Source organism: Triturus cristatus, chromosome 7 (assembly GCF_964204655.1).
Source record: "Triturus cristatus chromosome 7, aTriCri1.1, whole genome shotgun sequence".
Taxonomy (NCBI): Eukaryota; Metazoa; Chordata; class Amphibia; order Caudata; family Salamandridae; genus Triturus; species Triturus cristatus.
The window spans coordinates 926,837,351-926,852,764 of NC_140590.1; the positions used below are offsets into that span (position 1 = coordinate 926,837,351).

General features: G+C 46.6%; 1 protein-coding gene across 1 annotated transcript in view; it reads left to right on the forward strand.

Moving 5' to 3' along the window:
• The window catches only part of RANBP17 (RAN binding protein 17), a 1,191,453-nt gene that overhangs the window by 192,201 nt on the left and 983,838 nt on the right, over positions 1–15,414 (forward strand). The window contains exons 8-9 of the mRNA XM_085617873.1: positions 7,520–7,593; positions 13,906–14,025. Coding sequence (XP_085473999.1) covers positions 7,520–7,593; positions 13,906–14,025 — 194 coding nt within the window. The remainder of the gene's footprint in view (positions 1–7,519; positions 7,594–13,905; positions 14,026–15,414) is intronic.

The following is a 15,414-nucleotide window of genomic DNA, read 5'->3' on the forward strand; positions in this document are numbered from 1 at the left end:
CTGACTGTCGTATTACACATTGCATCATTTCTGCATAACGGAGTACATGATTAGAGTATTATGCATTGCATTATTCCTGCATACCGAACTACCTGATTAGTGTATGACGCATGACATTTATCTGCATAACGAACTACTCGTATGACGTAGTGCCTTGTTTCTGCATAGCGAACTACCTGATTAGCGTATTGCACATTGCATTGTTCCTGCATAATGAATTACATGATTAGGGTTTACGCATTGCTTTATTTTTGCAGAACGACATGTCTAGTAGTTGTATTACGCATTGCGTTTTTTTACCTTGCAAAGTGCCTGACTGTTGCGTTACGCATTGCATTCTTTTCATTGCAGAGTGTCTGATTGCTACGTTATGCATTACACAGTATTTTTACATTGCAAAAGTGCCTGATTCTAGCATTACCAACTGTATGACATGATATTAGGCGTACAGGAGAATGTTTAGAAGTGCTCATTGACATTGCCAGAATTTACAAGGGCTGGCTGGCCTAACAACCAGCCAGGAGAAATATTACACAACCTCATATGTTGGTTTTTTATCGTGTGGTCTTATCGTATATCTTTTTACATAAAGTTTATACTCGTTTTATAAAACTCGTGTGGAGTCAATTTGTGGTGTCATCATTGGGTTATTGTGAAAATGGTTGCAAATTCTTTACACATGTGCCTTGAAGATAAGCCTGGCTGCTCGTGCCAAGCTACCGAGGGGGTGAGCGGGGCTATCTAAGAAGGTGATCTTCCTTTCCCTGACGTTGGAACGCAGGTCCCTACTTGGCCTAAGGTACCTACCTCAGCCAATCAGGGATCCCGGGTCTAACAGGGAGTACCTAGTACTGCGGAGAGAGTACCCATGAAAGTTGCCTAGTAGGGTTGTATGTTAGGAGAGCTCCCATCCATGTGGAAAAAATCACTGAGTGGGGCTTGGCACCTCTGGCATTCTGGGGAGTCACGAAAGCCAGCTTGACACACGCGCACAGGCGTAAGATAGGCCTGGTGAAGGAACTTGAATTGCACCAGGCAGAGCCTTGCAGACATTGTCAGAGTGAGGGGTGCCATACAGGCGTCCCTCCAGTCTACTTTATCCAGCTCTCCCATCCAGCCCTCCCACCTCTGTCTCAGGGTGTCCAGTGTTGTGGGGGCATGTACCCCCAATGACTGAGACAGCCCCCCTTTATTATAGTGATGACTACCCATTAGGAACTTACATTCTAGAGGGATCTATTCTGGTACCTGGTGTAGTGTGGTGTAGTAGGTGGAGAGGGCTTGCCGGAGCTGTAGGTATCCAAAGAACTGGGAGTGCTGCTCGCCATGTACGAAATACCACCTGGTTAATCTCTAGGAGTGTGGCGGGGATAGGAGCCCCATAAAGGATGCCTATCATTTGTCAAGCCCCAACAGGGTGAGTTCTCCCTGTAAACAGGATCGTCCCACTCCGTGCAACCAATCATTAATGGGAGAAAGCAGAGTCGCCCAGTAATAAATCCTCATCATATGTCGTGCTCAGGCACTTTCCGTGGACCACCTTAGGAGGGCCACCTGCTCAAATGAACCTGCGTCCCATGGCCTGAATGGCATCAAACCATGCCTCTGGGATAAATGCAGGATAATTTTATAATTTCAGGAGGACCATCATCTTAAAAGGGCAACTCTGCCCATAACGTTCAGTGGGAGGGTAGCCTATCACTTCATATCCTCTCGATCCTTGTGCATCACAGGGCTCAGATTCAGGCTCCATGTTAAACGTGGCTTGCAAAAGTTGAATACCTCCATGTATGGAAAGCTGATCCGATGGATCAGAATCTGAGGTTTCCAGTCCTCGTCTAGTCGATCGTCGTGGAGTGGGACCAACAGGGACGTACTCCAATTAACTCACAAGCCTGATGCATCCCCGAAAAGCTGGCCCAGCATATACGACCTTGTCGTAGGCTAGAAAGTGAGGTCCGAAGCCCATGGTCCAAGATTGTCCAGTCGACAGTGTCGAAGGCCGTGTCGAAGTCAATTAGGAGGAGAACCGCTGGGCCTCCCAGTGACCCGAGTCGGGTTAGTGCCACCTGTACTCTGTAAATTAAATGTCTGGTCCCTCGATGTGGGATAAACTCGCATTGGTCTGGGTGGACGAAGGAAGGGAGAACAGTCAGAATCCTATTAGCCAAAATCTTGGCATAGAACTTAGCTACGCAATTAAGAAGAGAAATCGGCCTGAATGCGGAGCAAGTAGTCTGCGATCGACCAGGCTTGGGAAGGACCACAGTTGTGGCAAGGTCAACTGCGGGGTTGAGGCAGCCCTTGCTAATTTCTTCGTAGAAGAACCGGAGGAGGGGTGGGATGATGTCGGTACTGAGTTTGCAATAAAACTCCATTGGATATCAGTTGGATCCTGGAGTTTTGCCAGGATTTAAATCTGACAAGGCAGCACCTACTTCCTCTGCCATGAAGGCCTGCTCCAACTCCATCCTCTGCAAAGCTGAGAGGCGCGGCAAGGGCAGCTCAGCAACCAAGGGAGACTCCAGCTACTGGGTCAGGCGAGGCTGGGGAGTGAATAAGTTTTCGCAATATTGGGCAAATAATGCAGCAATCGCTGGGGATTCCAGCGCCCAAAACCCAGAGTCTCCATGCACTCGAGGAATGATGCGGACGTCGCCTGATGCGTGGCGAGCCAATGGAACCGTTTGCTTGACTTGTAAATGTTGTCACGTTCTATGGCCCTTACATAGGAGCCGGCCACCCCCCTCATGTAAGCCTTTACGGACTCCCACAAGGTGCCCGCCGAACTCGACTGAATCCTCATTCAAACAAAGCAAACTAGAAATTTTGTTGTTGAGAAATTCCATGACTTTCTCATTTTGAGAAAAACAAGTGTTAAGGCACTGAATTGGGTGTTGGGCCGCAGTAGGTGTTCCAAAAACGAATTAGAACAGGGGCATGATCAGATAGACCTCGGAGCAGAATCTGGGCCCCAGAACATTGAAGGGGATCATCCTCTTTCAAGAATACATAGTCCGTACAAGACAGCTACCCATGGGCAGTGGAAGCGTGAGTGTACTCCAGTACCGGTGGGTGCCATATGTGCCAAGCATCAGTAAGTCCTAATCCTCATACCCAGTCCCCCAGGCTATGACTGCATCTCTGAGCGCCCCCTCTGAAGCCAAAACAATCTTTACTTTCAATGATATCATTAAGGTCACCCCAATTGATGGTCCTCCTGGTAGAAAGCAATACAATCAGCTACTTAATGACAGTCAATGTGGACTGTTGTAGGGCAGTTGGGACATATACATGCACAATTTTTGTGTACAAAGCCTTCTAGTGTACCTTCCACTATTATGTACCTTCCCTGGGGGTCACTAAACAACCTTGTGACAGCCAACGGTAGGGACTTGTGTATGAGGAGAGCCACCCCCGTGGAACCCCTGGCATGACCCGCATGGAACACCATGTCATACCCTTAATGTGATAAAAATTGACAATTATGGCCCTGCAGGTGTGTTTCTTGCAGCAGCAGCAGTATTGCTGTAAGAACTGGAAGACGCCCCCCTCTTAATGCAGTCAAGTAGGACATGGACATTCCATGTCATTACTGTTAGGACACTCTGCAGGGTAAGAACACTAAGACCAATGTGGGGGCTGAGTCTCGGTAGATCATAACAACCCGTGGGCAGGACTGTCCAACTAGCCTCAAAGAAAAGGAGCAGTACCGGTATTTGGACTGTGTGTCAAGCATGTAAGGGAGCTTCCCCAAAAGTGTCGGAACAAGGCAGTGTACCTGGAATGAAACACATACAAGCCAAAAAACAACCACCCCTCCCCCAACTCCCACCCCCCTGAACTCCACCCCCCACCGAAGAAGCATCTATCGCCCATCCCCAACAAAACCATGGAACTAACTAGGAACTTGGGGGCGAGTTGGTTGGCAGGCGTGCCACAAGGTCTGCACCCGCCACAGTATGAAACTAAGGCAATAATGTAGGATACATTGGTGGTGGCGCACGTAAAGAATCTTGACATTATATAGACACTCATCCGGAGGATTCAGTGGCCGGTTGGTCTGTATCCATGTTTCCTCGACTTCCCCCTCCATCTCAGTCCGAAGCAGCATCTCTGTGTCCCCCCCTCCCGGGTCCACGGCGAGATCTTTTTCGCCGCCTTTTATTACTGTGGTGTTTCTGGTTGTGCTCGCTCGCCCGAGGCAAGTCCAAGAAACCCCACTGGGATGGGGGGAGTTAGCTGCAAGGGGGCGCTAATCTGTTATCCTGGTTCATGTTTCATTCAGGGTGTCAAAGAATACAGTCTTGGAGTGATGTATGATCCTTAATTTGGTGGGGTACAACAACGTGTAGGAGATATGCATGGCCAAGACCTGGGCAAAGGATTTTCACAGGATCTGCACCCTGCAAGGATAATCCGGGACGATCATTATGTGTCTGGACTGAAACAGTTCTTCAGTTAGTCGTGCCCCTTGGAGAACCGCATCTTGGTTCCTGTAGACATGTATTGCAATTAGTAACTGGGGGCGGCCCGGGTGGATGTTTCTGTGCCAGTGAGGGGGGCACCCTTTCAATTACAAAGCAAGTAGAAAGGCCTTCGGGCTCAAGCCAGTTCTTGATTCAGCGTTCTAGGAAGTCCTCAGGAAATTGGCCCTCTGTGTCTTCGGGCAACCCTGTAAAGCATAGGTTATTGCACCTGGCTTTGTTCTCTGCGCCCTTTGCCTGATTCTGCAGGAGTCTTGCTTCATAGGACAGGCGGGTCACATCAGAAGAATGCTGTTTAACCGTATCTTCCAAAGTAGAGGTCCTCGTTTCCGCCTCCATGACTCTGGCAGCAGTCTGGCGCAAGTCTTGGCGAAGTAGGGAAACTTATAGTCCTGAATGGCTTGGAGGTTGAGAGATGTATCGCCACCCGCATATCCATCGTGCTCTTCCCTCTGCAGACCTTGCGCGCCCCCAATGGGCGCGGTGTACCTGTCCATCTTCGCTTGACTCGGCTGGCCCTTATGATCTATAGTGCCTCGCAGGTGGCATTCCGAAGGCTGGATAAGGCGATGACAGAATAGCTGTAGTTCAACTGCCAGGACAGCACCAGGTGGGGGTCAACCCGCTTGCACCAGGGGACGGGCCTGGGCTGCATGAGCAGTTAGCACTGGACAGGGAATCACACCTCAGTGGAAGGTAGTAAAGTCCAGGAGGGCTCAGACGGGCACCGCGGCCCCTGGGTTTCTCAGGCATGGCCAAACCGTCTAACACAAGGGGCCCACACAAGGAGGCCAGGGGCCTTGTCAAACTGGACTTAGGGCTATGCACCCTACTTCCTTTCGTGGCCCTGGACCCCTGGTGATCTCCAGCCTCTAGGAATCCTCCAAGTACTGGCAGATAGGTTCACCAGACAGTCAATTCTTTGGCAGAGGACACAGTTTGTGTGGGCATCCGCGCCCCCACCGCACAGATTCACCAGAGGGATGGGGCTGTGTTGTTTACCTCTCATTCCATAGGGCCACAAGGGGACCTTCCTTGCATACCCAGTACCAGTCAGTCATGGGACCCAATGCAGACTCCGGTGTGTAGGCCAATCCCCTGGTAGCTCTTATAGCTGCACCTGTCACAGGAGTAACTTTGGAGCCCAATTTGGCTCCAGAAAGCAGCCCAGTCTTTGGGGCTCCACTGTCATTGGGGTCGCCCGCTGCACCAAATCTCCCCCCATTGACTCCCGCTTGCCGCAGCCCTGTCACACCCGGGGGGAGGGGGGCGCCATCAACAACACAGGCTGAGACCAGCAGAAGGGCGCAGTTAAGCCGTAATTTGAGTGCTGCGCTCCTCCAATGTCCTCCGTCTTTCAGACCATTCGGGCCTTGCAGCGCCCATCGATCAATGCCAAGGGTCGGGACGCCCTTCAGCACTGACGTGGTGACCACCCCTATGCAGTAGAGGTACGCCAACACCTGTAAATTATGGGGGGGGGGGGGGCGGTAGCTCACGAACTTGCGCTCGCAATGTTGGCCTTCCAGGCCACACCCCCATCCCTTATTAAATGTGATAAGGGAAACCAAGGGTTATCCTATAGGAGAGGTGGGCCTCACAATACTGGAAAATATTTTAGTCGTTTTTCACTACCAGGAGATGTAAAACTCAAAAGTACATGGCCAACTTTTAAAATAAAATGCACCTTGCCCCATGGGCTGTTTAGGGCCTACCCTAGAGGTGAGTTATGTGTATTAAAAAGGGAGATTTAGGTCTGGCAAGGGGTTTATTTTGCCAGTTTAAACTGAAAACAGGCTGCAATGCCAGTCCTGAGACATGTTTTAGAGAGCTACTAAAGTAGGCATTACAATAAATGCTGCAGCCCCACATGTAGTATTTGATTTACAGACCCTAGGTACATGTTGTACCACTGTTCTAGGGACTTGCAATTAAATTAAACTTGGCAATTAGCTATACCCCAATTTTACTATGTTTAGAAGAGTGAGCACAAGACTTTAGCACTGGTTAGCAGTTGTAAAGTGCACAGTCCTAAGACCAACTAATACTAAGTTTGGGAAACAGGAGGGGAAAAACCAAAATGTTTAGGAGAAGACCCCCTTAATGGCTGTCCGCTCTAACACCCACTGACAAGCACTGTGAGAAATGTACACAGTGTTAAACCTGAACTTCACAGCTCTCAGATCATGCCCCTCTACAATCTGAATTCGCACAGCTATACAGACAATATTTTTACACTAGCAGTTTGCGTCAGTAATATGTTGCATGAAAAAAATACAGAAAGACACCATCCTGAAAAAACACATACTCTCTGAGCACTATAAACTAGAACAACATTGCTTTTCTGAAGCTGAGATGACTGTGTTTTGTTTTTGCTGGCTGTTGCTGGTGGTGGGACGCAAAGGGAGGCCCGAAAATTTACAGATAGGTCACCGGCCCCACCTGAACTGTGGCACAGTGAGCAAGGACCCATATCTGGGCATCATAGTCACACTTAGTGCATCTACTGCAACAAACAGACAAACAATAAACAACAAAGGGAAGCCAACCAACTCCACTCCCCCCATCCTCTTTTCATATATATAAAAATTTATCACTGGTGTCTAGTGTGCTTTCTTCCCCCCCCCCTAACCTGTTGGGTGGTTGGCAGGAGGCTAGGGGATTTCGAGGTGGAGCTGTGGCCTGAGGCCAGGGTGGGCTGACCTCCACCCTGTTATTTTTTTTATATCAAAAATGTATCTCTGGTGTCAAGTGTGCTTTCTGCTCATAAAAGGATGCTGACGTCCTTAGGATCGTAAAGGTAGTGTGGATGGTGTGAACATCTCATCCTCTGCACTAGAGAGGCCAAAGAGCAGGCCGAGATCCCCAGTCTCTTAACAAAAGCTCACGTATTTGGCTAAAAAAGCCACTTAGAATGTAGGTGCACTTTAAAATGCAGTTATTTCTTGTAAATAAACATTGAAGTGATGTACTCCATATTTGAATGATGTTCTATGTAAGCTATATTATTAACTCACTATTTTCTCCCACAGTTTTTCTGGAATCAGAGACGTTGGATCTGTTTTTTGACTTGTATCATTCTCTTCCTCCACTGCTTTCTCAATTAGTAAGTACATTTGATTTTGTATGCTAAATTAGGGGTGGGCGGAATTTGCGTAGTCGCGCTATGCAAAGCTCCACGAAATGGTAACAAATCTCTGCGAGCTCGCAGAAATTCTGCGAACACGCAGAATTGCTTGTTCGTGATGCTTTTTCCCTGTTCGCGAACGCTGCTTGCGTGGTCGGGGAAATATCTTGCGAACACGCATTTTGAGAACGCAGTCATGCAAAAAATTCCACAAAGCCGCGAAACGCAGAATTTTGGGCAATTCCGCGTTCTCCGTGGAATGCGAAATTACTCAAATTCCGCGAGCGGAACGGAATTTACTGCCCAGGCTTAATGCTAATTGCTTACAAGTTTAGACTAGGATCGTGTTGCCAGTAAGAAGTAGTTTAATATTTAAACCACAACATACATTGTTCGACTTGTTATTTTTAATTGCAACTGTTAATTGTTGTCAGGAAATGTGCATTGTTAAGTGAAGGATGGCAGCTTGCTGTGATTTCACAGCTTCAGCTGTGAGCAGTGAATAACTAAGGCTCTGGCATGGAGCTGGTACGTTCTAATCAGGAACTTCTCTTTGGAGCCAAGGGAGTTGCCAAAAGAATAAACTAGCCCAGCTTTGAACTACATGGCACTAAACATTCGAATAAAGTGAGCGATCCTGAACGTTTCTCTGCAGCCCTGTGAGAATGGTTCTCTTCTCCCCCGTGGAGTTTTTTTGAAAAATTATGTATTTACAGCGCAATTTAAAATAATGTGGCCAAACAGCTTCATCTGTCCTCCCTGTGATTTTTACATTTACTCTACCCTTTCTCCTGTGTTTTCCTTTCCTTTTATTCTTTATTCATTTTTCCTTTCTCTATTATTTGTCATTCACACCTGCTATATTTTTACCTTTCTTTGGTTCTTTATAGCGTTCTTTCATTACTACTTTATGGGATTCTTTCTTTTCTTCTTTCCATTCTTTTAATTACTTATTTCTGTCTTGCTTAAATTTTGTCCATTATTATTTCTTTCAATCTTGCCACCTTTCTACCAATCTTTTTCATTTTCCTTTCTTCGTCTCTTTCCTCGTTCATTCCTTTTATTCCTCCCTTATCTCCCTACCCTTCCTTATGCTCAATATGCCTTTCTTCCTTTATTTCTCTTCTTTTTCCCTTCCTTTTTTACTCCCGGCTTTCATTCCTCTTTTTCATGTTTCTTTTTGAATACTTCATTTTGTTTTCCTACTATCCTTCTTTCTTTCTCTCCTATTTTTCTTTTATAATTGTGTTGTTACTTTCCTTTCTGCCACCCTTCTTTCTCTATCTTGCTTTCTTGCCCTCTATTTTTTACCTTCCCTTCTTTTTCCCTTTCCTTCTTTTTCCCTTTCTTTTTCTTTCGTCCTTTCCACCATCTTTTTTCCATTCTTCGTTTGTGCCTGTTTCCTTATTTCTGCTGTGCTTCCTTTCTCTTTGAACTTTTTTCCTTTCTTTCTGGCCATTTGTCCTTCTTTGCAGTCTTATTTCCATTTGTCTTTCTTGTTCGCTCACTCCAGTAGCCTCGTAGTTACTTTTGTCATTGCTATAATTTCTTTTCCCTTCTATCACGTGCTTGGCACCCCTTTCCTAATAGCTTTGTTATATATCATCTTTCCTTTAATATTTATTAGTTTGACGTTTATCTTGTGACCTGAAATTAACAGATAACAGACAATAATGAGCAATAAAAACAGGTTATTCTGACCCCCCACTGAAGCTGAAATAAATGGGGCATTACTACGCCCTTATTTGGAGCTCGCTATAACATTGAGGCCTTGATTATCAGTGAGGAGGAAATATGTTCAAAATTCTGAATCGCCTCGTATTTCTGCACAATTTTTCTGTTATTCCCAAGGAATCGCGAAACACTGTGTGGACTTGGATTTACTAGATGGAATTCCCAGTTCTGTGGGGTTTAAGACACACGTTTAACACTTACTCCGATATGGAGAGGGTGAATGAGGAAATAATCTTGCCTGGCAGGAGGGAGCATTACATGCCCCTTCCACCTGTGCTTTAGCAGCGGGTCAGGTGGAGGCTGGGGACCATGGCTGGGATGCACTGCAGACCTTTTCCGGTGTTATTCTACAAGTTGGTAAAAGTGGGAGGGTTTTCCGTGATGACATTATTGTCTGTAATATATTGTTCTGAGGACATTAGTCAAGTCTAAGGCCCTTATTACGATTGGACCATCAAACCCATGGTAGCGGTCCGCCCGGCGTATTAGGATTGTGGCAGTTGGACCGCCATGGGACGGCTGCTGCCGCCAGGGTGCCATGATCCTTGGCAGCGGTCTGAGGCCCCTAATATGCTGGCGGTGCCGCTGCGGCACTGCCAAGCATATTAGGAGTTTCCTCACTGCCACAGTATTCATCGCGGTGAAGAAACAAAAGGAGCCCTACAGGGCCCCTTATTGCCTCTGTGCCATGGGGTGCATGAAGAGGAGCACATGTTGTGCCCCCCTGTGTGCATATACCCCCAGTTCCTGAAGGGCATTGACTTCGCAGTCCAAAAGCCTCGATTAATAGGAAAGATCAAAGGTTAACATTAACTCTCACAACTGGCCATGGGATAGGGGTATTTGTACATTTTAATAAATAAAACTAATGCCCCAGGGCCGGAAACTATCTGCGGAGTTGACCCCTTGAAAGTGGTATAAACTTAGTGCCCACAATTCTTCACCTGTTATGCACTGGTTTCATGAGCAGCCCAGTTTACAAAAATTAAGTCGGTTTTGGTACTTAGTCACGCAGTGCGACCTCCGAAGCCAGAGAATGACACTATGTCTGAACGATCACATCCATGTTCATGTTGGGAGATAATGACACAAGGCTGATGAAGCCTGAAATAAAGTCAACTTGACCGTGAACATTTTGGGAATTGGTGGAACTGGCTGTGTGTTGGCTAGAAGCAGGCTTATAGAGTCCAGTCCACTAAGGGTGAAGGTGGTAATAATCCTGACTAATCATCCAATTTCTCACTCAACATAAATAGCCCCTGCTAGTTACTGTCTTTAATGGGGCCATGAAATTAATGGCCTCAGGATATAATGCTAGTGAATAGCCCCTCTCATGGATTATTAATGAAAGGTTACATGCATATCAGGGAATGAGAAGAAATGAGCCTGAGAAGACACCCTTCCAGGTCAGCATAATCATACAATTACTATTGAAACCCAGCCAAAGCTTAGGGTTTTGTAAGTAAAAGGGGAAGGAAAAGTCCTTTCTTCTGATTACGTCACCCTCACCCGCTAAAGTGGCATCGTTCATAACTGGATTGCACCCTGTTGATATTCATCCTGGGCGTGCTAAACCTCTGAAGAAGAGCACTTGATATTGTGCATAGGTAAAACGGAGAGAAATAAAAATTGCCTAGAGTAATAGTCCTGTTATTGTTTATAAGAGACTCCTTGGACAAGATAAAAAACAGATTTGGTTGGCACTATCTGGGTCTTAGGATCCCCAACGTCCATTCATCATCAATGTGTTTCAGCCATCTTCTGTGCCTTTTAGGTCGGTGGTCTTCACCGGGACGTGGTTCCTTAATGTTCACTGCTGTCTCTGCACGGTCAATGTTATGCTATTAGTTATGATAAAGGGGCAACAAAAGATTTCAATCTCTCATGTCAGGCATACATAACACCTATTTATTAGTAAGGCTGTTGCTTCCCCTTAAATTCATGATAAGCAATGGCCTTAGGTGATATTAATCTTTAATGGCCCTCTGCAATGACTGTCTATGACTCTAGTCAGTAACGAAGCTAAGTGTTCTCTGGCATTAACAAGTATAAATGCTTTGGCAATAATAAGCTTTAATGTCCCCATGCATTAATGGGTATTAACGGTCACAGGCATCAAGTCCCTCATACAGTGAGCATCACATGGCCACATTATTAAGGATTGTGAATGCCCCAACTACTATTAAGCACCAATTCGCATTAGGGGCCCTCACAGTAATAAGTGTCAGTTGTTTCATCCTGAAAAGTGTATCAATGTGACCAGGCTTTAAGGACCATCAATATTATCTTACCCCGCAACAAAACAAAAGTGACTTTTAATGGCCCCAAGCAGTTAGGGGCCTAAAGGGCCCGAGCAGAAATGGGCCTGAATGGGCGCAGCAATAAAGAGCCAAATGGCCTCATTCCTAATAATGTGAAGTATTTTTTTTTTTTTTTTTTTTAAACGACTCGCATTCTGGGTTTCGCTTCTCAACAGACCATTGAACATTAATCAAAGTTCTGTTAAGGAAAAAAAAATTCATCATTCCTGCTGTCAATTTATTTCTTTTATCTTGAAAACTGAGAGTGATTGATGTTGGACCCGGCCTCGTGGCATGGTCCTTACCCCCGTGGATTGTGCCCGTTCCCCGCCCCGGCCTTCACGGGCCACCCTTCTGAACTGCACCGAGGCCCTTCATCCTGAGCTGCACGAGGTCGCATACCCCTCGTGGCTCCGCCATCTTGTTGGCACCCACGTGACTCTGTGCACCAGCCAGCACGACCCCGCTCAACCCGGCCTCGACCCCAGCGAAGCCCCGACATCGAGGCACCACGAACTGGCCAGGGGGTGCCGCAGGAACCATTCATCGACCCCGGCGGAGGACAGTATCGATGGGACCCCCAACTGTCCTCCCCTCTCGAGGTGTGATCGCCCTGCAACTCCCTTGGGCCTGGCGCCTCTCCTGCTGGGCGTCTGGCCACCTCCACCCGGCCTCTCCGCCCCCACCGGGCGCCTGGGTCCGGACATCAAAGGGCTCCAGACCTATATCTGGGGCGACCCCGCCACAGATCGGCAGTTGTATCCCAGAGTCGAGAGCCCTGCTGATTGAATCGCGGCTGACCCCACGGAGGAGAACTCTTGTTGGAACTATCACGAGCCCTGCTGACTGCGTCGCGGCTCCTTCTTGTGAACACTTTGAAGCCACCTGGAACATCGGAGCCCTGCTGACGCTGTCGCGGCCCAACCTCGCTGAAACCTCCCTCGGAGCCCTGCTGACGACGTCGCGGCTCGAGCTGAGCAGAAACCATCTTGAGAGCCCTGCTGATTGGATCGCGGCTCTCCACGAACTGTACGCCAGAGCCCTGCTGACGCCGTCGCGGCTCGACCCCTCCGAGATCCGGAGGTCCTCCAGCTTGAGGATAAGAACTGGGCCCCAGGTACCCTCGTACCGCACTCCTGCCAAAGACTGTCCCGCTACCCCTACCCTTCCAAAGAGACACTGAGACTTTTGGTGGATCCCTCGATCCCTTCGTGTAAATATTGACCTCGTAACCTTTTTATTGCTGATAAAGAATTGCTTGTCTTGAGACAACCTCCTTGAGTCCGGTGTGGTGGTGTTACTGTGCTAGTACGTGATAGGAGAAGGATCTCTCAGGAGACTTCTCGGCAGCACTCGGCTACTTCGTACAGTGTGAGGGCCCCCCTTGGTGGTCTCGCCGACTCCTCGGGGTCCGCCCTCCAACAATTGAAAATAAAAATGAAACCCCGTTCAAACTACCGAAGTACGGCACAAAATGAAAAGTATCATACCTCCTCAAGCACAAAATGAAAAGTATCATACCTCCTCAACACAACCGAGACTCCTCTTCGTTTCTTGAGTTTTGAAAAAAGCTAAATACCTGGCTCTTCAAATAGCCCCTCGAGGCCTATACAGCAGCTCAAACACTTGGATACCCTCACGGTTGATTAGTTCGCCATACCATAACAAGGCCAGACCTATCGTTTTTGCAAGTGCTTGTTCTTTTTAGTTTTTATCTTAAGTTCAAGTTTGAATATTTTTCCTTTTCTCCTCATCTGCAGTTGAATTTCACAACTTAAAATAGAGCTATAGTTTTAGTAGATGGTTTTTTCTCATTTTTCCTATAAAAAGGCTTTTGTTCACTTTTTTTATTTTGCAACTCTTGCATCTGAATACATCTGTATGTGGAAATTATGATCATTTGAAGCTATTTCATTTTTCATCATATCCCTTTCTAAGGTAAATAGTGTACCTTCATGATAGCTATGTGCGGGTGAGTGTGTGTAGTTGTATGAGCGCACTTTTTAAAGTTTGTGAGGGAGAAAATACTATTTCCTCGTTTGGTTCCTCGAGTGTCGGCCAGGTGTGAGTGGAAGTCATTTCGTCTTGCTGCCATTTTAAGCCACTTTCAAGCAAATGAATCTGCAAGTTTACATTGGCTTATGAGCCACTTTTTTGAGTTTCTAAACACTGAAGTTGTTTCAGCAGCCTTGTTTGAACATGCTGTGAACAAACAGAAGATATTTAGTAGTAATTATGTGCTTATTTTGTTTTTCAGGCTCTTTCTTGTTTAGTCCAGTTTGCTTCTGTAAGGAGATCTTTATTTAGCAATCCAGAACGGGCTAAATACCTTGGCAATTTAATTAAAGGAGTGAAAAGGGTTCTCGAAAACCCTCAGGTATTATACCAATTTCATGATTTTCACATTTTAAAGTTCTTGAATTTTTCTTGAGTTAAATACACGACTGGTAATCTTGCTATGATCATGGTTTGTTACTCTTGAAATTTGGGATTGCTTGAAAACCTGCAGTTCACAGATTTAAAAACTGATCAGGCCGACCCAATCTTCCATCCTTCAAAGGCTGCTATTAATTGTTATTGTCTGCAGTAGGGGATTGTTATTGCCCGGTCCACAGTTATGGCTTGAACTGAAGTTTAGGCCCCTAAAGAGTGAGCAATGTATTACCTTGTAGCAAACAGTTAAGAGCACCCTAATGCTAAAACGCCAAGGCAGTTCAGCCCCATGGAGGTCCAACCAACACATGCCCTGATCCATCACCATGCCCAGAGAAACAAGGAAACGCCTATCTGACTAAGTTCAGTACCATACTTTTTCGTGTCTCCTCCTTTCACACTCTCCCTGGGTTGCCCACATCATTGCTTTCCCTCCTTTGCCAGCACAACAAAGAGTTAAATATGAAGCACTGCTTTCAGCTTCGGCTGCACAACTACCTGATAATGGCACTGCAGCACGCACCTGGCCTGGGCTCCCTTACATCCTCTGGATGACCCATCTGTGCTGTCTCTGCCCACCATACATGTTCATCTGTGCCTGCCACTGATAAATCTTAAGCTCCCTTCGTGCATGAACACCTTGCAAAAGTGGGTCCTGTGTTCACTGTGCCCTTGGAACCAAGCTGCACCAACTGACAAGCCACAATCAGGGCGAAACTGGTCTTGGGTTGCTTGTGTTCCAGTTCCAAAAGAACTTGGCTGGGCAATTTAGGCTGGAGTGTTCCTGTTGGAGCAGGACCAAGGCTGATTTGCACACAGCTGGGTCTAATCTATAGCGGCATAGTGCGCAAAATAATGGTGGACTGGAATGCGGCCCAGAGTAATTACCAATGGCTGAGATTAGTTCAAGCATTTCATCCATCACTGTTGTGTTTACTTCAGTGTGATGTCCCAAGTGTGACGTGTATGCTCAGATTTTTCCCCTGCTCACTGTGCCACAGGAACCAAGTTGCACCAGACTAACGAGTCTCAAGCAGGGCAAAACCAGTCTTGGGTTGCTTATGTTCCGGTTCAGAGAGAACGTGGCTTGGCAGTACAAATGCTGATGTGCATATATCTGGGTCTAATCTGAGGTGAACTGAGATGTAGCCCCAAATAATTACCAGTGGATGAAATAAATTCAAGCATTCTATCCATCGCTGTTTTTTACACTGAAGTTACATTATTACAAAGTCTTTGTAAAATACTTTTTGGCCCTTTAATAATGCTTGTGTTTTGAACAATCTTTTGATGTATACAAGTAACAAGTAGTTCTCCATATTGCTGTAAATAT